The 24,297-nt window shown below is 42.9% G+C and overlaps 2 protein-coding genes across 3 annotated transcripts in view; both read right to left on the bottom strand.

Moving 5' to 3' along the window:
* MIPOL1 (mirror-image polydactyly 1) overlaps positions 1 to 24,297 on the bottom strand; it is a 238,708-nt gene that overhangs the window by 193,759 nt on the left and 20,652 nt on the right. For both annotated transcript variants that reach the window (XM_074955879.1, XM_074955878.1), the window contains exons 4-5: positions 21,233 to 21,365; positions 18,354 to 18,459 (exon numbers count right to left, since the gene is read on the bottom strand). In XM_074955879.1, coding sequence (XP_074811980.1) covers positions 18,354 to 18,459; positions 21,233 to 21,365 — 239 coding nt within the window. The remainder of the gene's footprint in view (positions 1 to 18,353; positions 18,460 to 21,232; positions 21,366 to 24,297) is intronic.
* Positions 5,899 to 7,752, bottom strand: LOC141989349 (myb/SANT-like DNA-binding domain-containing protein 7). Its single transcript, XM_074955882.1, has 2 exons — positions 6,546 to 7,752; positions 5,899 to 5,956 (listed from the first exon to the last, which is right to left on the bottom strand). The coding sequence occupies exons 1-2, from the start codon at positions 7,104 to 7,106 to the stop codon at positions 5,939 to 5,941; spliced, it is 579 nt and encodes a 192-aa protein (XP_074811983.1). The 5' UTR covers positions 7,107 to 7,752; the 3' UTR covers positions 5,899 to 5,938.

Below are 24,297 nucleotides of genomic sequence, written 5' to 3'. Positions count from 1 at the left end.
GGAGCAAAAACTCACTAACAGGGCCTTATCTGAAATAAATGCTGGATTTATTTTTACATAAAAGCAAAACTGTATATGGCTTAATAACTAAAATACTGAACTTGTTCCATCCAATCAAATTTTATACTTTAGATAGTTGTGACCTGTATATTGTTTTTAGACTATTGACATTTCTGAGCATTTCAACGTAAACTTTAAAGTGAAACGTTCATTATGTTGCCAACAGTCATCAGAGTTGGAAAGAAAACTCTACGTTGTCTGTTCTTTTGACAGCTGTGTACTTTCCCATTCTCGTAACTCAAACACTATTGTCTTTTTAAAGATTTTAATATGTGTAAAGATACATTTTGATAAAACATTTAGAAAGTGGGTTTGCATAATGCAACATTAATGACAAGAAAACCAAGAAATAATTATGTATACTGTATACACAATGAATAATTATACACAGAGAGCTGAATAATTAGTGTAAGTATATGCATTACATACTTTTTAAAAATGTAGAATGTCATATGTATTTAGGTTTATAAACATAAGGGTTGGGAACTAGTGAGTTCTTTTGGCTAAAGCCCAATATTGGCCTTATTTCAGTTTAATTGGAAGAGGATCTTGAATTCATCTTCTCCATGAGTTATCAGGAACCTGGATTTCTCTTTGTACCAAAGGTTAATAAGAAATGTGTCTGCAAAAGTCAAACAGCATTAAATACCAAAAACTGATTATTATTCCACAGGAGTTGTTCTGTCATTCATAATCTCTCCATGCTCCAACCTTCCTCAGCTAATCTTTAATGGATGACATGCAAGAAAGAAAAATAACTAACATCTAAAAAGGGGACTCTACAGCAAGCTTTTAAAGAAATGGAAAATACTTTTCTCAGTGCTAGAAATAACCACCATTGGCACTTAATTAGTGAAAAGACCACTTAAGTAAGAGGAAATAAGTAATGTTAAATTAAACTTTAACTCTAGCCTAGCATCCTATTGGATGATTTGTTTTCTTCAATTCTGCTGTTTGAACTGTTGCACATTTATTCAGTAATTACAATTTTTCAAGTAAATTAAGGACATTTTCAATAATGCTCTGCACTTCATTATGTTCATACCCTATACCACATCTGAGTATTCCAAAGAACTGCACAAACATGAATACACAATATTAACTACTTGAACAGACTAAACAAAAACGTAAGTTTTCCTGTACTGTACTCCATTGCTACTTTTTTTTTTTGGGACCGAGAAAAAGAGAGACAGACAAACATATAAAGCTGCAAAACAGGTATAACAGTAAGTGATATGGAACACAAACAGCAGATAATAGATTGAGAAAAAGGTGGAACTTTTCCTTTTTTATTTTTAAAAACAGAGAGAGAGAGGAAAAACCTCCAAAAGAGTTCACAATTTACATAAAACAATATTTTAAACATTCATATAGCAAAATTCATGGACCAATCTTTTTCCAATACATTCATATATAAACACAAAAACAAATGTTCTGCAATTATCTACTGGATTTTTAATAACAAAATAATTTATCCTGCTGAAAATTCAGGGATCTCAAAGCACTTGTCTCACAACTTACAGTGCTCTAGAGCTGTGAAAAATTTTACCTTCACATTATGAGTCTCCTATTTTAAGAACATTCTTAAGTCTATTTTAAGAACACTGCTACAGTCAAAAACTGGATGTAAGTATGAAATACTTGCCAACCTATTTTATTTTTGTATCAGTTTCTGAATGCATTTTTTTAAACTCACAAGAACAGTCCAAGGAATGACCCAGGTTGGGACTTTTAAGGGCTTCTTTGAAAATCCCAGCCTAACATTAGTTTATCTGTCCCAGCCAGCACACTGGATATGGATCTCTTTACTACACTCCTGTTCCTCTCCTCTCACCACCAACGTTCTCTCTCCCAAAGCCTGGGAAACAAGCAGGGAGAACTGGAAGTCCTGGCAAAGTCAAGGAATTATGATGTGATTGGAATAACAGAGACTTGGTGGGATAACTCACATGACTGGAGTACTGTCATGGACGGATATAAGCTGTTCAGGAAGGACAGGCAGGGCAGAAAAGGTGGGGGAGTTGCACTGTATGTAAGAGAGCAGTATGACTGCTCAGAGCTCCGGTATGAAACTGCAGAAAAACCTGAGAGTCTGTGGATTAAGTTTAGAAGTGTGAGCACCAAGGGTGATGTCGTGGTGGGAGTCTGCTATAGATCACCAGACCAGGGGGATGAGGTGGACGAGGTTTCTTCCAGCAAGTCGCAGAAGCTACTAGATCGCAAGCCCTGGTTCTCATGGGAGACTTCAATCACCCTGATATCTGCTGGGAGAGCAACACAGCGGTGCACAGACAATCCAGGAAGTTTTTGGAAAATGTAGGGGACAATTTCCTGGTGCAAGTGCTGGAGGAACCAACTAGGGCAGAGCTCTTCTTGACCTGCTGCTCACAAACCGGGAAGAATTAGTAGGGGAAGCAAAAGTGGATGGGAACCTGGGAGGCAGTGACCGTGAGATGGTCGAGTTCAGGATCCTGACACAAGGAGGAAAGGAAAGCAGCAGAATACGGACCATGGACTTCAGAAAAGCGGACTTTGACTCCCTCAGGAAACTGATGGGCAAGATCCCCTGGGAGAATAACATGAGGGGGAAAGGAGTCCAGGAGATCTGGCTTTATTTTAAGGAATCCTTATTGAGGTTTACAGGGACAAACCATCCCGATGTGTAGAAAGAATAGTAAATATGGCAGGCAACCAGCTTGGCTTAACAGTGAAATCCTTGCTGATCTTAGGGTATGTCTACACTACGGAATAAGGTCGAATTTATAGAAGTCGGTTTTTTAGAAATCGGTTTTATATATTCAAGTGTGTGTGTCCCCACAGAAGTGCATTAAGTGCATTAACTCGGCGGAGTGCTTCCACAGTACCGAGGCTAGAGTCGACTTCCAGAGCGTTGCACTGTGGGTAGCTATCCCACAGTTCCCGCAGTCTCCGCTGCCCATTGGAATTCTGGGTTGAGATCCCAATGCCTGATGGGGCTGAAACATTGTCGCGGGTGGTTCTGGGTACATATCGTCAGTCCCCCCTTCCCTCCCTCCCTCCGTGAAAGCAAGGGCAGACAATCGTTTCGCGCCTTTTTTCCTGAGTTACCTGTGCGGACGCCATACCACCACAAGCATGGAGCCCGCTCAGGTAACCGTCACCGTATGTCTCCTGGGTGCTGGCAGACGCGGTACGGCATTGCTACACAGTAGCAGCAACCCATTGCCTTGTGGCAGCAGACGGTACAATACGACTGGTAGCCGTCCTCGTCATGTCCGAGGTACTCCTGGTCGCCTCTGTGAGGTCGATCAGGAGCGCCTGTGCAGACATGGGCGCAGGGACTAAATTTTTAGTGACTTGACCAGGTCATTCTCTTAAGTCCGGCAGTCAGTCCTATTGAACCGTCTTATGGTGAGCAGGTAGGCAATATGTCCTTCTGCACCGTCTGCTGCCAGCCAAAGATGTAAAAGATAGATGGAGTGGATCAAAACAAGAAATAGACCAGATTTGTTTTGTAGTCATTTGCCTCCTCCCCTGTCTAGGGGACTCATTCCTCTAGGTCACACTGCAGTCACTCACAGACAAGGTGCAGCGAGGTAAATCTAGCCATGTATCAATCAGAGGCCAGGCTAACCTCCTTGTTCCAATAAGAACAGTAACTTAGGTGCACCATTTCTTATTGGAACCCTCCGTGAAGTCCTGCCTGAACTACTCCTTGATGTAAAGCCACCCCCTTTGTGGATTTTAGCCCCCTGAAGCCAACCCTGTAAGCCGTGTCGTCAGTCGCCCCTCCCTCCGTCAGAGCAACGGCAGACAATCATTCCGCGCCTTTTTTCTGTGCGGACGCCATACCAAGACAAGCATGGAGTCCGCTCAGCTCACTTTGGCAATTAGGAGCACATTAAACACCACACGCATTATACAGCAGTATATGCAGCACCAGAACCTGGCAAAGCAAAACCGGGCAAGTAGGTGACGTCAGCGCGGTGACGAGAGTGATGAGGGACATGGACACAGATTTCTCTCAAAGCATGGGCCCTGGCAATGTGGGTATCATGGTGCTAATGGGGCAGGTTCATGTGGTGGAATACCGATTCTGGACTCGGGAAACAAGCACAGACTGGTGGGACCGCATAGTGTTACAGGTCTGGGACGATTCCCAGTGGCTGCGAAACTTTTGCATGCGTAAGGGCACTTTCATGGAACTTTGTGACTTGCTTTCCCCTGCCCTGAAGCGCATGAATACCAAGATGAGAGCAGCCCTCATAGTTGAGAAGCGAGTGGCGATAGCCCTGTGGAAGCTTGCAATGCCAGACAGCTACCGGTCAGTTGGGAATCAATTTGGAGTGGGCAAATCTACTGTTGGGGCTGCTGTGATGCAAGTAGCCCACGCAATCAAAGATCTGCTGATATCAAGGGTAGTGACCCTGGGAAATGTGCAGGTTATAGTGGATGGCTTTGCTGCAATGGGATTCCCTAACTGTGGTGGGGCCATAGACGAAACCCATATCCCTATCTTGGCACCGGAGCACCAAGCCGGCGAGTACATAAACCGCAAGGGGTACTTTTCAATAGTGCTGCAAGCTCTGGTGGATCACAAGGGACGTTTCACCAACATCAACGTGGGATGGCCGGGAAAGGTACATGACGCTCGCATCTTCAGGAACTCTGGTCTGTTTCAAAAGCTTCAAGAAGGGACTTTATTCCCAGGCCAGAAAATAACTGTTGGTGATGTTGAAATGCCTATATGTATCCTTGGGAACCCAGCCTACCCCTTAATGCCATGGCTCACAGGCAGCCTGGACAGTAGTCAGGAGCTGTTCAACTACAGACTGAGCAAGTGCAGAATGGTGGTAGAATGTGCATTTGGACGTTTAAAGGCGCGCTGGCGCAGTTTACTGACTCACTTAGACCTCAGCGAAACCAATATTCCCACTGTTATTACTGCTTGCTCTGTGCTCCACAATATCTGTGAGAGTAAGGGGAGACGTTTATGGCGGGGTGGGAGGTTGAGGCAAATCGCCTGGCTGCTGGTTACGCGCAGCCAGACACCAGGGCGGTTAGAAGAGCACAGGAGGGCGCGGTACGCATCAGAGAGGCTTTGAAAACCAGTTTAATGACTGGCCAGGCTACGGTGTGAAAGTTCTCTTTGTTTCTCCTTGATGAAACCCCCCGCCCCTTGGTTCACTCTACTTCCCTGTAAGCTAACCACCCTCTCCTCCTCCCTTCGATCACCGCTTGGAGAGGCAATAAAGTCATTGTTGCTTCACATTCATGCATTCTTTATTCATTCATCACACAAATAGGGGGATGACTACCAAGGTAGCCCAGGAGGGGTGGTGGAGGAGGGAAGGAAAATGCCACACAGCACTTTAAAAGTTTACAACTTTAAAATTTATTGAATGACAGCCTTCTTTTTTTTTTTTTTTTGGGCAATCCTCTGTGGTGGAGTGGCTGGTTGGCCGGAGGCCCCCCCACCGCGTTCTTGGGCGTCTGGGTGTGGAGGCTATGGAACTTGGGGAGGAGGGCGGTTGGTTACACAGGGGCTGTAGTGGCAGTCTGTGCTCCAGCTGCCTTTGCTGCAGCTCAACCATACACTGGAGCATACTGGTTTGGTCCTCCAGCAGCCTTAGCATTGAATCCTGCCTCCTCTCATCACGCTGCCACCACATTCGAGCTTCAGCCCTCTCTTCAGCCCGCCACTTACTCTCTTCAGCCCGCCACCTCTCCTCCTGGTCATTTTGTGCTTTCCTGCAGTCTGACATTATTTGCCTCCACGCATTCGTCTGTGCTCTGTCAGTGTGGGAGGACAGCATGAGCTCGGAGAACATTTCATCTCGAGTGCGTTTTTTTTTCTTTCTAATCTTCACTAGCCTCTGGGAAGGAGAAGATCCTGTGATCATTGAAACATATGCAGCTGGTGGAGGAAAAAAAAAGGGACAGCGGTATTTAAAAAGACACATTTTATAAAACACTGGCTACACTCTTTCAGGGTAAACCTTGCTGTTAACATTACATACATAGCACATGTGCTTTCGTTACAAGGTCGCATTTTGCCTCCCCCCACCGTGTGGCTACCCCCTCAACCCTCCCCCCTCCCTGTGGCTAACAGCGGGGAACATTTCTGTTCAGCCGCAGGCAAACAGCCCAGCAGGAATGGACTCCTCTGAGTGTCCCCTGAAGAAAAGCACCCTATTTCAACCAGGTGACCATGGATTATATCTCACTCTCCTGAGGATAACACAGAGAGATAAAGACCGGATGTTGCTTGAACGCCAGCAAACATACACTGCAATGCTTTGTTGTACAATGATTCCCGAGTACGTGTTACTGGCCTGGAGTGGTAAAGTGTCCTACCATGAAGGACGCAATAAGTCTGCCCTCCCCAGAAACCTTTTGCAAAGGCTTTGGGAGTATATCCAGGAGAGCCGCGAATGCCAGGGCAAAGTAATCCTTTCACATGCTTGCTTTTAAACCATGTATAGTATTTTAAAAGGTACACTCACCGGAGGTCCCTCCTCCGCCTGCTGGGTCCAGGAGGCAGCCTTGGGTGGGTTCAGGGTGAGAAACAGTTCCTGGCTGTCAGGAAAACCGGTTTCTCCGCTTGCTTGCTGTGAGCTATCTACAACCTCGTCATCATCATCATCTTCTTCATCCCCAAAACCTGCTTCTGTATTGCCTCCATCTCCATTGAAGGAGTCAAACAACACGGCTGGGGTAGTGGTGGCTGAACCCCCTAAAATGGCATGCAGCTCATCATAGAAGCGGCATGTTTGGGGCTCTGACCCGGAGCGGCCGTTCGCCTCTCTGGTTTTCTGGTAGGCTTGCCTCAGCTCCTTCAGTTTCACGCGGCACTGCTTCGGGTCCCTGTTATGGCCTCTGTCCTTCATGCCCTGGGAGATTTTGACAAAGGTTTTGGCATTTCGAAAACTGGAACGGAGTTCTGATAGCACGGATTCCTCTCCCCATACAGCGATCAGATCCCGTACCTCCCGTTCGGTCCATGCTGGAGCTCTTTTGCGATTCTGAGACTCCATCATGGTCACCTCTGCTGATGAGCTCTGCATGGTCACCTGCAGCTTGCCACGCTGGCCAAACAGGAAATGAGATTCAAAAGTTCGCGGTTCTTTTCCTGTCTACCTGGCCAGTGCATCTGAGTTGAGAGTGCTGTCCAGAGCGGTCAAAATGGAGCACTCTGGGATAGCTCCCGGAGGCCAATACCGTCGAATTGTGTCCACAGTACCCCAAATTCGACCCGGCAAGGCCGATTTAAGCGCTAATCCACTTGTCAGGGGTGGAGTAAGGAAATCGATTTTAAGAGCCCTTTAAGTCGAAATAAAGGGCTTCATCGTGTGGACGGGTGCAGGTTTACATCGATTTAATGCTGCTAAATTCGACCTAAAGTCCTAGTGTAGACCAGGGCTTAAACACAAAAAAGAAGCTTACAAGAAGTGGAAGATTGGACAAATGACCAGGGATGAGTATAAAAATATTGCTTGGGCATGCAGGAGTGAAATCAGGAAGGCCAAATCACATCTGGAGTTGCAGCTAGCAAGAGATGTTAAGAGTAACAAGAAGGGTTTCTTCAGGTATGTTGGCAACAAGAAGAAAGTCAAGGAAAGTGTGGGCTCCTTACTGAATGAGGGAGGCAACCTAGTGACAGAGGACGTGGAAAAAGCTAATGTACTCAATACTTTTTTTGCCACTGTCTTCACGAACAAGGTCAGCTCCCAGACTACTGCACTGGGCAGCACAGCATCGGGAGGAGGTGACCAGCACTCTGTGGAGAAAGAAGTGGTTCGGGACTATTTAGAAAAGCTGGACATGCACAAGTCCATGGGGCCGGATGCGTTGCATCCGAGAGTGCTAAAGGAGTTGGCAGATGTGATTGCGGAGCCATTGGCCATTATCTTTGAAAACTCATGGCGATCGGGAGAAGTCCCAGACGACTGGAAAAAGGCTAATGTAGTGCCCATCTTTAAAAAAGGGAAGAAGGAGGATCCTGGGAACTACAGGCCAGTCAGCCTCACCTCAGTCCCCGGAAAAATCATGGAGCAGGTCCTCAAGGAATCAATTCTGAAGCACTTAGATGAGAGGAAAGTGATCAGGAACAGTCAGCATGGATTCACCAAGGGCAAGTCATGCCTGACTAATCTAATTGCCTTCTATGACGAGATAACTGGTTCTGTGGATGAAGGGAAAGCAGTGGATGTGTTGTTCCTTGACTTTAGCAAAGCTTTTGACACTGTCTCCCACAGTATTCTTGTCAGCAAGTTAAAGAAGTATGGGCTGGATGAATGCACTATAAGGTGGGTAGAAAGTTGGCTAGATTGTTGGGCTCAATGGGTAGTGATCAATGGCTCCATGTCTAGTTGGCAGCCAGTATCAAGCGGAGTGCCCCAAGGGTCGGTCCTGGGGCCGGTTTTGTTCAATATCTTCATAAATGATCTGGAGGATGGTGTGGACTGCACCCTTAGCAAGTTTGCAGACGACACTAAACTGGGAGGAGTGGTAGATACGCTGGAGGGTAGGGATAGGATACAGAGGGACCTAGACAAATTGGAGGATTGGGCCAAAAGAAATCTGATGAGGTTCAACAAGGACAAGTGCAGAGTCCTGCACATAGGACGGAAGAATCCCATGCACCACTACAGACTAGGGACCGAGTGGCTAGGCAGCAGTTCTGCAGAAAAGGACCTAGGGGTTACAGTGGACGAGAAGCTGGATATGAGTCAACAGTGTGTCCTTGTTGCCAAGAAGGCCAATGGCATTTTGGGATGTATAAGTAGGGGTATTGCCAGCAGATCGAGGGATGTGATCGTTCCCCTCTATTCGACATTGGTGAGGCCTCATCTGGAGTACTGTGTCCAGTTTTGGGCCCCACACTAGAAGAAGGATGTGGATAAATTGGAAAGAGTCCAGCGGAGGGCAACAAAAATGATTAGGGGACTGGAACACATGACTTACGAGGAGAGGCTGAGGGAACTGGGATTGTTTAGTCTACAGAAGAGAAGAATGAGGGGAGATTTGATAGCTGCTTTCAACTACCTGAAAGGTGGTTCCAAAGAGGATGGATCTAGACTATTCTCAGTGGTAGCGGATGACAGGACAAGGAGTAATGGTCTCAAGTTGCAGTGGGGGAGATTTAGGTTGGATATTAGGAAAAACTTTTTCACTAGGAGGGTGGTGAAACACTGGAATGCGTTCCTAGGGAGGTGGTGGAATCTCCTTCCTTAGAAGTTTTTAAGGTCAGGCTTGACAAAGCCCTGGCTGGGATGATTTAATTGGGGATCAGTCCTGCTTTGAGCAGGGGGTTGGACTAGATGACCTCCTGAGGTCCCTTCCAACCCTTATATTCTATGATTCTATGGTACAAATTATTTTCTGCTGCTGATTCACACTTTCTGAATTCATGATGATAACTGAGGGCAGGTCTACACTAGAAGCACTACATCAGCACAGCTGCTGTAGGGTGTCTGGTGAGGATGCCCTATGCCAACAGGAGCATGCTCTCCCTTTGGCATAACTACTCCACCTCCACGAGAGGCGGAAGCTGTATTGGTGGAAGAGCATCTCCCGCTGACATAGGGCTAGTGCAGACAGCACTTCCGTTGCTGTAACTTCCATCGCTCGGGGGTATCTTTTTCACACCCTGGGCGACATAAGTTAGATTGACTTAAGTGGTAGTGTAGACCTGCCCTCAGTTTGGACTGTGCATGGTACGGGGAGGGAAAGGGAACAGATTTTCCACACAATAAAAACTACCCAAAAAAGAGTTAAATTATTGTAAATTTTGTCAATTAATAGCAATTCTAGTGCAATTGTCATTTAAAAGGTATACAGAGCAATTTTTTCCCAGTGGCAACATAGCTAAATGAAATATAGTGGGTGAAATCCTGAACCCACTGAAATCAATAGGAGTTTTGCCATTGACTTCAATTGGGCCAAGATTTCAACCATTCACTGTAATGGGCTGGCAGTGTTTATCTGAAACACTTCACCACGTTAGCCAGTGTTAATTCAGCTGAGAAAGAGATAAGTGGGTTTGGCTGATTCACTGAGGCATGTGTCTTGTTACCCTATGTAGATATAAGAGAGTGGGAGTAGCTCTCAAAGATAAAGAGTCTTCTAAGGAGTGGGCTGAGCAGTGGTGATGGAGGAACCCTTGCAGCAACCAAGGTTTCATCAGCTCTTTAATAGTATCTTCTTGTTTTGTTCATTAATAAAGCTGAGTTCCATGAAGGGGGTGACTTTAGATTTTACAAGTTTGTACAGCAGATTGGAAATGCTGCCTGCTAATGTTAACCAGGTGAGGCAACGTGTCCAAGTAAACAGTTAAAACCAGAACAAAAAGTAAAAACACAACCAGCCACGCCTCACACATCCAACAGTAGTTAATTCCTTCATCAGTAACTCTTAACCCCCCCCCAATAAACCAACATTTTCAAAATAAGTTTGTCTTCTATAACACAGAACAAGGAACCTAAAACTTCACAAAATCTAAAATTGTGCATCAAAGCTGTAGTTATATTACAAGGTTTTGATGATGTATTAAAACACAAAAGAAAGGCTAGTGGTAATTTCCTCTGTTTATCGTATTGCTCCATGTCCTTCCTTATAGCCATTGTTTGGGGTGACATACAAGTCCTTCTACAAGCAAAATGATTGCAATGTCACTCCCTTAGTAAAGCTGAGTAACCCTGCTTTGTTGACCTAGCATGATATTTCATTTATTCGCATTTCAGAAAAACAGTTTCAACCCTATCAACACAACAAATACAGGTTACGATGTTTCAGGTTGCATAGTTAGGACTTGGAGAAACTAGGTTACCAAGTAAGAAGTTCCCAGTCTACATTCTCCTCCTTTGCCAACGTAGATAACAGGATCGCCAAAGTGGCACCCAAGAAACGTGTTGGCCTATTTCTTTGAGAGGGAGAGAAAGTTATTTACATGATCTAAAGGAATGTAGGAACAGACCACTCCTTGTCCAAGATGCACTGAATAGAGCAGATAACCTGGAAGCCTTCTTATGGCTGGTCAAAATAGCCAGTCATTTTTTAGAATTAGTATGCTGACCACTTGCTTAATCAGCATGCTTGGACTGCCCCTTTTGGAAAGTACAAGTTCAGAGACGTGACTCTTCCCACTCCTCACCCTGAAGGAATTTTCTACTCTTCACGGTCATTGATCCAAGTCTCATCTCCCATTTCCAAGTGGGGAGGCTAATCTACTGAGAGAAAAAAAGTATTTTTGTGCTTGAGAGAGACTGTGTTGGCCATGAGATTGTATTAAGCAACCCTGTGATGCAATGAGCCTGAAGCTCAGACCTTCTAGAGAGACTTGAGAACAGACATCACTGTTGCCATTCTTGGTCATCAGTCTCATTCTACATGCTTAGCCCCCTTATATTGCGGCATGACATTGTGTCACTAAGTAACACTTTGTGGCAGTGATGTAGCCCTACTAAAATAAAGAGCCTGCAAGACTCTCTATATAGCAAATATACCTAGAGTACAAAACCAGTGAAGGAGCAACCCTCAAACGTCTGGCACTTTAGGAAGTTTTTACAAACCAATGGGGGCTTCAACTAGACGCTGAAACGCTCCCTTACACACAAGTGCTCCTTCCTGTTAGCAGACAATGGTTGCCCCCTATATATCTATTTGTTTCTTCTTGGGGAAGGTCTAGTGGACTATCATCCTGGTTCAGACTGAGATCCATTCCCTCCTCTCACACCTTTGAATGGATATTCACCTTCTGTCTCCCCATCTCTTCCTTGCAGTGTCTCCACCCTTACTTTCCACTCTCCCTTTACCTTTTTTGGTGTGGTCCCCCCTTCTCCCACCCCTGGGGGGGGGCAACTTTCCTTTCTCCTTTTCCACCTTTGGTGTCCATCCCTTCCTCTGTCCCCTTTGAGAGGTTTCTCCTTCCTCTTCAGCCCCTCCTGTGAGGTTCCTCCTTCCTCTCCCACAACCTTCCCTCCCACAGAATTCCCTGTTTTCCTCTCCATCACCCTACGCTCAATCCCTATATGGCTCTCTCTTCCTCTGCCTTCACCTGTTGCCTCTTCAATTACTTCCTCCTCCCGAGGGATAATTAAGTGAACAATACCTCCATAGATGAGGGCTTAGATGAGAGAGAATCAGGCAGGGGGAACAGAAAAGAATTAGAAGAGAGAGAGAGAGAGACAGAGCCTATGGAAATCAGCAGCAGCAGCAGGAATAATAGCCTCTAGTGGCCAAAGAACTGCAACAACAACAAAATTCTTCCCTATTTCTAGTCCCAGCTACTTGGGGCAGAGACAGGAACCCAAGACAGAGGTTGAAACTCACTATTAGGGCTGCAAAAAGGAATGATAAAGACTATATTTGACAGTACATTATTTCTTATTTATGACTACAAACACACGCCTTGTGTTTCTTTCCTCACTCTTTTTTACTTAATCTTTTGTTATTCTCCCATCAACCCCTCAGATATTTCTGTTCTTCCTCTTTACCTCTTCCCATGCATGTACAAAGCTCTAGAAATGAAAAGTATAAAGTGACAAGCTTTGGGTTATTTGCTGCTGATCTCTATGGAAATTTCCATTTAAAAATGAACTCTCTTTTTAACAACAGTGCCAGTCCCAAGTGTGGATAAAAAAGGAGGCTTCTGCAGTTGGGTTTACACTCCTCTCCAGAATGGAGAGGGGTAAGTAGTGGTGTTCCCCAAGGGTCAGCCCTAGGACCAATCCTATTCAACTTATTCATAAATGATCTGTAGAAAGGGGTAAACAGTGAGGTGGCAAAGTTTGCAGATGATACTAAACTGCTCAAGATAGTTAAGACCAAAGCAGACTGTGAAGAGCTTCAAAAAGATCTCACAAAACTAAGTGATTGGGCAACAAAATGGCAAATGAAATTTAATGTGGATAAATGTAAAGTAATGCACACTGGAGAAAATAACCCCAACTATACATACAATATGATGGGGGCTAATTTAGCAACAACTAATCAGGAGGAAGATCTGGGAGTCATCATGGATAGTTCTCTGAAGACGTCCACGCAGAGTGCAGCGGCAGTCAAACATGCAAATGGGATGTTAGGAATCATTAAAAAAAGTTTAGAGAATAAGACGGAGAGTATCTTATTGCCCTTATATAAATCCATGGTACGCCCACATCTTGAATACTGCGTACAGATTTGGTCTCCTCATCTCAAAAAAAATATACTGGCATTAGAAAAGGTTCAGAAAAGGGCAACTAAAATGATTAGGGGTTTGGAACTGGTCCCATACGAGGCGAGATTAAAGAGGCTAGGACTTTTCAGCTTGGAAAAGAGGAGACTAAGGGGGGATATGATAGAGGTATATAAAATCATGAGTGGTGTGGAGAAAGTGAATAAGGAAAAATTATTTACTTGTTCTCATAATATAAAAACTAGGGGCCACCAAATGAAATTAATGGGTAGTAGGTTTAAAACAAATAAAAGGAAGTTCTTCCTCACTCAGCGCACAGTCAACCTGTGGAACTCTTTGCCTGAGGAGGTTGTGAAGGCTAGGACTATAACAGGGTTTAAAAGAGAACTGGACAAATTCATGGAGGTTAAGTCCATTAATGGCTATTAGCCAGGATGGGTAAGGAATGGTGTCCCTAGCCTCTGTTTGTCAGAGGGTGGAGATGAATGGCAGGAGAGAGATCACTAGATCATTACCTGTTAGGTTCACTCCCTCTGGGGCACCTGGCATTGGCCACTGTCGGTGGACAGGATACTGGGCTGGATGGACCTTAGATCCAGTATGGTCATTCTTATGTTAACCCACTAAGGTAAAGCCTTACTGCAACAGTAACAGTTGGTGGGCAAAACCAGAGGTGGGCGAACTTTTTGGCTTGAGGGCCACATCTGGGTATGCAAATTGTATGGCAGGCCATGAATGCTCATGAAATTGGCGTTGGAGTGCAGGAGGGGGTAAGGGCTCTAGGTGGGGTTGCGGGCTCTGGGGTGGAGCCAGAAATGAGTTCAGGGTGCAGGAGGGGGCTCTGGGCTGGGGCAGTGGGTTGGAGTGCTGGGGCGGGGTGTAAGAGTTCCAGCTGGAAGTGTGGGCTCTGGGGTGGGGTTGGGGATGAGGGGTTTGGGGTGCAGGAGGGTGCTCCAGGCTTGGACCAAGGGGTTTGGAGTGTGGGAGGGGGCTCCAGGATGTGGCAGGGGATTGGGGCATGTGGGGGGTGAGGGCTCTGGCTGGGGGTGCAGGCTCTGGGGTGGGGCTGGGGATGAGGGGTTTGGGGTGTAGGAGGGTGCTCTGTGCTGGGACTGAGGGGTTCAGAGGGCTGGAGCGGGATCAGGGCTGGGGCAGGGGGTTGTGGCATGGGAGGGGCTCAGGGGTGCAGGCTTCGGGTGGCACTTACCTCAAGCAGCTCCCAGAAACAGCAGCATGTCTCCCATCTGGCTCCTACACGGAGCCGCGGCCAGGTGGCTCTGCGCACTGCCCCATCTGCAGGCACCACCCCTACAGCTCCCATTGGCCACAGTTCCCGGCCAATGGGAGCTGCGGGGGTGGTGCTTGGGGCAGGGACAGAGTGTGGAGCCCCCTGGTTGCCCCTACACATAGGAGCTGGATGGGGAACATGGCACTACTTCCGGGAGCCACACAGAGCCACAGCATGTGCATACAGAGTGATCTCTGATCCCGCTCCCTGGCTGGAGTGCGGGAGTGGGGCAAGCTCCAGACCCCGCTCCCCAGTGGGAGCTCAAGGGCCAGATTAAATTGGCTGGCGAGCCAGATGTGGCCCATAGGCCGTAGTTTGCCCACCCCTGTCTTGAACCAAAAATCGAGGATGGTAGATGTAAATGGAGCTTAAAACCCAAATACGACAGATCTCAGTGAAAGCCAAAAGGAAGCTAGAATCAAGACATCAAATCCTCATGACCAAATTTGTAACAAGAACAGGTACATGGAATTATGAACTTTGTATAGTACAGAAAAACTGGCATAAGTTACATAAGAAACGAGAAAATACCACATGAACATACTTAATATCAGTGAAATGAGATGGGCAGGAGGTGGCAAGATGGTGTTTGATAGTACTACAATCTTATACTCAGGTGTAGGAATTATGCTGGATAAAATCACAGCGAAGACTCTGCTGACTTGGGAGGCAGTGAATGACAGAATAATGACAGCCATGCTGCAAACAAGACAGGACACCTGTACAAGTATATGCACCAACAAACACAGCAGGCCACAGTGAAATAGATACATTCTATGAGCAGCTGCAGCAACAACTGGACGATGTGCCTATCCACAAAATCAAGGTGATGATAGGCAACTTCAATGCACAAACTGGTAACAACTCTACTGGCTGGGAAGTAGTCACAGGCAGAGCAGCAGAAGGCATCCAAACTGATAATGGCGAATAGGTCTCGATTCTCAGTGGCACAAACACCCTAAAGATAGGAGGACAAGAGGAGTCACAAGGTCACACGGAGATCACGAGATTATGCAACTATCCACCAGACAGAGCACGTGTGTATATCTAAAATGTACTATTTTCTTTGAGGGATGTCAGAGTCAGCAGAGGAGCAGATATTGGCTCAGATCATTATATTTTAGTGTCCACATTACAACTTAAACTCAAAGATCATGAAGACACACAGACAGTGTTCTAGCAAGAGAAAAGTTCAAGGACACAGAAACATAGATCTGATTCCAGATTGCACTTAGTAACCATTCCAGGATTTATAGGACCAGGCTGATGACAGAGCAGGACATATTGGAAAAGTAAGACGGCTCAGGTGGTTGGGATGTGAACACCATATGGCAGATGGGAAACATGCTACGCAAACACTGAGTTGCATACCCGAAAAAGGGAAGAGAAAGCAAGGAAGGCAAAGGAAGATCTGGCATAGGAAGTGACAGAGAACACTGAGCGAATTGCCATCACCTGGGAAGAAGTACCACAACTAGCGAGTAACCATAACCAATGCAGAAACTGGACTGCCTGAGATGTCAGGTATCTTTTTCTGCCTTTCTGACACAGGTTTTAAATCAGCAAGGTCTTCTATAAATTGGAAGGTTCATTTTTAAAAAGTGAATTGTAATCCCTCCCAAAGAAGGTGGTAAATGTTTTTATGATGTCCTTATGTGATGCTTTTTACAATGTACTTTTCTGGAGTAATTTTCTTATCACAAAGTCAGTACTAAGCAATAGGAAGAATGCAAACACCCATATTTATAAGCTTCATTCTCGATGTGTTAAATACAATAGCAATTAAACATTAACTAGTTACATGAAATCATAACACCATGTGTTCCCCTTTTCTCAATGAACTTAACAAATTGAAAAAAATCATTTGTCTAAATACACTGAATCTTCATTATTATGCTCTTTAATGATAAAGTAGGTCTGCCCCTGAAGTTTTTATTAGACAGATCGGCAAACCTCCACAAGTTCAGTTTGGTTTAGATAACTTGGATAAGCACTCCAAATTTTGGAGTTATCTGAAACTTTTACACTGGTAAAACCGAGCAGGAAGCAAACACTCGAGAGATATTGGAGGCTTTCTTCTTCCAGTCAGGATAGAAATAAAAGGACACCCAGTCTCCCAGCAATTAGACACTTCTGCTCTTCCAGAACAGGAGATGCAGAAACAAAGAAAAGATGAGAGGGGGAAAATTTATTAAAAAGTTACCCTAATGTTCTTAAGACTTCAAAGCTTTGATTCACATTCGGGTTTGCACGGTTTATTGCTCTGTCCATATCTAGTTATCATATCATGTCATATCCTTCTGAGAGGATATCATTAATAAATTTACTAAAGTAAACAGAAAATTAAAAACTTAAGATGGGAACTGATTGCCAACAGTTGTTTCTTCCTATCCTTACAGGAAACTGATTAGGATTTTGACTATGTATTTTATATCTACAGGGGCTTTTTCCCTATAGGCTTTAATGAGCAATGAAGGTTTACTTTAAATAGAATATTTCTGTATTATATACAATAGGTAAGATGCTATGCAAACATCCAGAAAACAAACAGATAACTTGGAATTTAATGCAAACAAAAGATGTTATCATGACACATACAGAAGATTTATGTTTCTTCTGAATATACACAAGAGGGTTCATTCAAAAAAAGAAACTAGCAGAGTTTAATAATATCCAGAATTTCTCTTATTTTGTTTCACACTATCTAGCTCCTCATCCCCATAAACCTCCTCTTCCATCTGTGATATACACACATAAAAGAATATCGTATTCTTAGGAGCTTGACATTAAACAGATAGCCAACCATCTGATTTTTCAGTTGGAGAGTTTACTTATATTCTTTTCCACTATTTTTCTGGTGATGATTAATCTCCCTTTCAGTACCAATATCTTGGAGACAGGTCATTAGACACATAATTTTACACCTTGCACCTAACTTAAACCTAATAAAATATGGCTGAGAATAAATTGCGTGAAGCATTTTATAAAATTCTGGTGCAATTAACTGTTTAAATCACATGGAGAAAGATCTCAAAGAACGTTGTCATCTTTCTTTACGGTACTAAACATCATCTTTCTATAATATTTTAGCCTCACGGTGTACTGGCTCTATATAAGAAATCACTGTCAAATGTAAATATATTCTACTTAAAATATAACTTTTTGCAACTTAACAAGATAACTGTTTTTTTTATATACCTACCCAGAGAACAATGGTTAAATATATTCACATCTGTATTGTTCTTAAAATCCATTTTAAAGTAGTCACTTTCAACTGTAAACTTTAAAATCGTTGCACTTTGGAAATCTTTTATAAACCTCATCCTCTGGAGACATACCATCATCAATGTCATGAGATGAAAATTCATTAACTACCAGAAGAACAGATTTTTCAAGTAAAGTGCAGGTCTCCAGTTGAGGTGAATGTGTGACTATCTCCATACAAAGGGGGGGCGGGTGGGGTAGTATTGCTCTGAACAAGCTAAAACAATAAGTGGTATTTGAACTGCTGGTTGAAAGGTAGAGGCACTGGTAATCATTATTTCTTCTTGTTTGTTCAGGACCTTCCAACAAAACAAACAACCTTTTTGTGATTGGATTGACATGGTGTTAACAATGCACTTAATGCCCAAATCAGTATGAATACAGGTAAAGCTCTCACTAATACCAGTACCAGGATGTTAAAGCCACCTATTTTCTAAGCAACTCTAAACAGCCACACATAAAAAAAAATTATCAAATCTTCCCTCCTTTAGCAAACATAGCTAACAGTCACTAGGCCACGTCATATAGCAACCATGGGTACTGTATGATCCATAGGGCCATCTGTTAAATGCTTGTCTACTGTACCTGCAGTCTTTTCCGCAATCTTAGCTTCTGTAGCTCTCTCTTGCAGTTCTAAGTCCAGCTTTATTGTCTTCAGCTCCTTGTCTTTTTCAGACAGCTTATCCTGAAGCTTAATTGAACAAATGGACAATAAGATTCTTGTCTGACAAATATACCCTGTCCATTAATCTTCAGCAAAATAAAAATTTCCCGTTATAAAATGATTCCTTTCCTCCCAAAGAAAACAAATATTAAACAACACAGATGTTTAACGTACTTCTATTTATTTAAAACACTAAAGCAGAAAATACCATCTGTTTTCAACCCCCTTGTTTTCATCTACTCTGTACGACAGACAGCACTGTTTTTATTTGGGATACTCCAACTCAGAAACTACTAGCTGTAACAGTGTTACGTTAAGAAATTCAGAAGCAGCATGGGATGAATGATGCATCTTATTCCCTGGACTATTCTTTCAGCTCACAGCCCTTTCATAGCAATGGTGTTCAGTGCAGATAAACGGAAAGGTTTGGGCCAAGTTTGTAGGTGCAATACATTCTTTTCTGTATTCTTTTCAAGCCAGAATTTTGACTCTTTCTCCCCATATTGAGCCCTTCTTTTATTTGGGAATTAACTGGATCTGTACTTGGGAAACAGTACAGTGTGGCTGTCATTTAACTGTAAAAAAATGTACCCGCAGAAACATCAGAATCTGCCATTTGGTTATGCACACGTGACTCTCACTGACAATGGAAACCTCTGCAGCGTGTGACCCAGGGATTGGCAACCTTTGGCACACGGCCATCAGGGTAAGCCCCCTGGCGGACCAGGCTGTTTTGTTTACCTGCCGCGTCCGCAGGTTTGGGCGATCGCAGCTCCCACTGGCCGCAGTTTGCCACTCCAGGCCAATGGGGGCTGCGGGAAGCAGAGGCCAGCACATCCCTCGGCCTGCACCACTTCCCGCAGCCCCCATTGGCCTGGAGTGGTGAACCGCAGCCAGTGGGAGCTGCAATCGGCTGAATCTGCGGACACAGCAGGTAAACAAACCGGCCCAGCCTGCCAAAGGTTGCAGCGTGCCAAAGGCTGCCGATCCCTGGTGTAACCAATAACAGAAATTACCCCAAAACTTACATTAAAACAACCAAGTGACATTTGGGCCTGCCTATCAGATGGACTATATTCATAAAGCAAGAGCTCCAGTTTACAAATTATTGCTCTTATTTATAAGCTTCTAGCCACTGTTTATGCCAAACAGCTGATAATAGCGTCATGAAATGCTTGAGCTGTCTGAGAATGGGGGAAAATCCATGGGGATAAATTGTTTAACAGAACAGATTAAATGAATGCCATTCTGGAAAGTAGGTTTCAAACTTTTCATAAAAATGTGGAAGCACCATCATTCAAACTCTCTACCATCAACATTATATTAGAAGGCTGAAGTCTAGTCTAGAACACACGAAAAAAACAAAACAAAACCCAAGACAAGGTAGTGATGGAGGCTGAGGGAATTAAAGTAACACTAATAAAACATGGATTGGGGTTCATTTGGTAGATAGAATAACTTTGGAACCAAGAACTCTCAGAGTCTCAAACTCCTCCAAATTCTAGAGAGAAAAATCCAATGGAGATTACAGTACACAAACAGAGGGATGCAGAGGTTATATTAAAATGATCAATGCTTAAGAATTTGTACAATCTCTAGGGTTTCCCTCAAGATTAGGACATGAGGGGGTAGGGGAAAAATCTCAAATGTTTTCTATCTAAAATGAGAGAAATTTGGAGAAATATATGTAGAGATTGCAATTGTTATTTTGGTATTAGTCTAATTAAAGGTGGAATTAAGCAAGCAGGAGAGGTAATGTGAGAGAGTAGATAATTAAAGCTTGGGATGGAAAAATGTGGTCAGCATTAAACAAACAGAGGTGCTGTTAGAGGCCAGCTACGGTAACAGACCTGAAGAGGCATTGCTGCTAAATAAATCAAGTTCAGTCAATCAGCTGCAATGCATAAATTCATTAATTAAATGACAACGGGGAAATGCTAATAAAAAGGGAAAATAAATACAGCGGAATTTACTAAGTCCTCAAATCTGTGAACATTTCTGTACTTGTTTTCAAAAGGACAACCAAAATGAGTACAGTTAAGCATATGCATGTTTGCAGGATTGGGGCCTGAAACAATTTACTATGTCTAATTATTTACGTTCTGCTTTTAAAACATTGGTCTCTCCCCTCTTCTCAGAAAAGTTTTAATAGGAGTGCACTGTTGTGAGATTTCATGTTACTAAATATCATTACTTCTTCAAAATATTGTATGATACCTTTACTACTAGTTTGCTGTGAAATATCAAATTATTGTAAAAATAAATGGACAAAGCACATTTTGTGACACATTATTCTCGCTTTTGTACTGTGCTTACTTAATCACTCATTTGCAAAATTCTGTGATCTGTACTGGATCTCCCAGTCATTAGCATGAATGACTGACATGAAACTAGCCCAGTGTGGGCCCTGATCCAAAGCTCACAGAAGACCACAGGAGTCTTTCCATTAATTTCAGTAGGTTTCAGATTAGCCCTTCTGTTTCTAAATTCCCCAGTCTCCAAAAGTCTGACTGAAACCTAGTAAAATGTTAATGAAGGCCCTACAGTGATATATTTATTTTGCATCTATATCTATGATATACGAATTGATGTCACTGATTAAAAAAGTCAAAAAATAAAAGATTATTCACTTCCTTGGAAACATTCATTACGCAAATACTAAGAGTAGAAATGACAAGAGATCTATTGATTAATAATGCAATAAAATAATTAAAAAAACTATATTAGAAAAGGTTGAAATGAAGGTTTAATGGGAAACAATAAAACAGCAAGTACTGTAATCTGAATATCTCTATTGTACCTTTTTATTCTTTGCCCTTACAACATCCAATTCTTTTAAAAGGAATGCAATATTCATCTCTTTATCTAGGTCTCCAGTCTCCTTCCAAGAAGTCATAAGGTCAGAGAGCATTCTAGCTTGTTTTTCTGTAATACTATGATTTTTAAAAAAAGATTAAAAAAATTCATCAATCAATAGAACAGAAATTCTCTCATTCAGCAAGACATCCACTACCTGCATCTGAAGCTTACAAAACTATCACAGATTTAGGATTTATAAATTAGCCATATATTTAGGACAATGCTATTTCTCATCTTTTAAACCTACAAGAGCAGCAGTATTTGAAATAATAAATGTATTAAAATGCTAGTATATAAAATAAATGAAGCTAAATAAGCTATGAAGTCTATAAATTGGAAATGCTTAAAGGAAGTAAATATCAAAAATGCTGAGCTTAATCTGGAGTGATAACGTAAGGAAAATATTGGGGGATCAAATTTATGCTCAGGATAAAGTATATATTTCAAGAGAATGGGTCACTCAACGAAAAGAAATGAAAATATTCAAAAGATATGAGACAAAGGAAAACATATTTTTGATATTCTAGAAAATGATTTTATGTTATTCTAAATATTATATCAGACCACAGGATGTTCCCACTTTATACCACCCTATTCCAAGAGCATTTATTTAGTGATGGAAAGAAGAGAGATAAGGTAGAGTTGAAAAGGTTAATTTTTGGAATACAATGTGGTGAAATTTCCTGCTGAACCTTTATACTACCTATTTTGCTTCTAAGGTCTGATACCAGCTACTATAGGGAGCTGATAACAAGGGGTGAAATCCTTTCCTGGTTAAAAACTGAATTGGGCACTCTTGCTATACCAATCAGACAAAAATTTAGGCTTCATTAACAGTATACCAATGTCTACAAAATATTGTCTTGTAGTCTACCTTTCTAGGACCCAACTCAAAGTAAGATTTTAAAAATTCCTTTTATTCTGTCACCTGTTATTTCCAGATAACTCAGATCTTAGCTCTAATGCAGAACCAATGTAGACATGTTCATGGATTAGGGGAGATGTTCATGGATTATAAGTAACAGGCACAGAAACCTTACGTTTTATACAATATAACCTATTACCTTTGACATAACAACTCTGCAACTTTTTTTGTGCACACTATCTTCAAATACAATACATTTCCCAAAAATAAATAGGAGAAAACCAAGGGTGATCTTTCCCAGACAGCTGAAGACCTAGCAAAATATTTTCAAATGTGGCTAAGTGTCTTTGGAAACGAAATCCCATTTTCAAAAATTTACTTAGACACTACAGTCCCACTGACTTTCAGTGAGACTTCCTAAATCAATGGCTCCTGATTACCTAAGTCACTTTTGAAAATGGGATTCAGGCTCCAAAGTCATGAGGGTGCATTTGAAAATTTAACCCCTAGTAAATAAATCAGAGTTTCTCATAAGTACATACACACATGATTACATGAAGGAGCGTTTTACATTCTAATTATAATGAAAATGCAATATAGATTATCATGGGACTCAAAACAGGTCAAATAAAGAATGGAAAATAATATGGATAAGTCTACTAAAGGCCTTACAGAATATCTGCATTAAGACAACCAATGATTAACATATACAGACCCCAGAAATTTTTATTATACATAAACATGAATAGATCAAGGATGAAACTATGGATCCTATCTCCAGCACACAAAGAAACAAATCTTGGATCCATAGAGCCATGGAGTGATCAGTTGCCCCCAGGAATGTGTCGAGAGGACTATGCATGGAATTCTAGGGCTACCGCAGTTGATTCATCACTTTCTATCAAAGACATCCATATTGAGTAGCATGTTAGCACAATTATGTCAAACAAGGGTAGCTTGCACTGAAGCAAGAGGGAAGCTGTGCAAGTGGTAGGACCAGTTATCAGTTCAACTGGTCTCACCAACGTAAGAAGTTGGTATTATGAAGGTGAACACAAGAAGCGTTATTAACACTGGAAAAAGATAAGAGGGAATCTACATGGAAGGCAGAAAGATGTAAACACGTATCAACTTGCCCCTCCTTTCATCTTTGCTACTGACAATTTAGTCACTTGCCCATCTCACATCTAAGAGTTGCATTTGACCCTTTCACTTCTCTCCTCTCACACCCCAGTATTCACCACTTCTAAAACCATCCTTTCTTTTCAGTCCCCATTGCTAATACCCTGGCTCACACACCATGTCCCTCTCTGACCTGAACTATAATACAACCACCTAATCCCCAGCCTCCCTGATCTTCCCATCTTCAATCTATCCACAATTCTGTAGCCACATTATAATCTCTCTCTCACTCCACAGACCATTCCTCCCTTTCCTATAGCCCCCTAGATTCCTTCTGTGGGTGCTTTCCCCAAAGTGTTATAAATCCTCATCCTCACTTGTAAGGCTTTGCCTACATCTCACCTCCTATCTGCCTTTGTTCCCCCAACTCACACCAGGTGGTCTGCCCACTCCTCACCCATCATTGCTCCCTTGGTTTCTCCTCTTCCTACACTTGTCTTAATTCCCATAAACTCAATTCACTCGTGAATGAAAGCCCCTCTTCCAGTGCACCCAACAACAGCCTCACTCTCTTCCTTCAAGCCCTCTCTCCAAGACCCATTTCTTTTGCCTTGGTTTTCGTAAGTGGCCTACACTGCTGAGCTCTCTCTCCTGCTGCCCAGCCCAATACCCAATTGTAATTAGTGTCAGAACTTCATTTGTGACATAAAGAGACTTTGTTTTAACCATTGCCCCTCATTTTGCTACCCCTTCTTTTCTACAGTTAGCTTCATTTTCAATGTTTGTCTGATGCAGATTTTACCTTCTTTGGGGCAGTGACCATGCCTTGTTTAAATTTCAGTAGTGTTTTGTGCAGGTTTATTATAGCCCTAGGTAAATATTTATCAGCACCACAATAGCTTTGGATTAGTGCTTGAGGAGAAACAGCTGAAAGGAGTGGGAGACACACTGGATTCCAGGAGACATGGCCTAGGGGTGGGAGAGCATGGTGATCATTTTTATGAATCCAACACATAAGC

Source organism: Natator depressus, chromosome 6 (genome assembly GCF_965152275.1).
Source record: "Natator depressus isolate rNatDep1 chromosome 6, rNatDep2.hap1, whole genome shotgun sequence".
Classification (NCBI taxonomy): domain Eukaryota; kingdom Metazoa; phylum Chordata; order Testudines; family Cheloniidae; genus Natator; species Natator depressus.
This window is presented reverse-complemented; position numbering and strand designations above follow the sequence as displayed.

What these genes read in the sequence shown, in the direction of transcription:
- LOC141989349 (XM_074955882.1), bottom strand. Translation starts at nt 7,106, where the DNA reads ATGCAGAGCTCATCAGCAGAGGTGACCATGATGGAGTCTCAGAATCGC.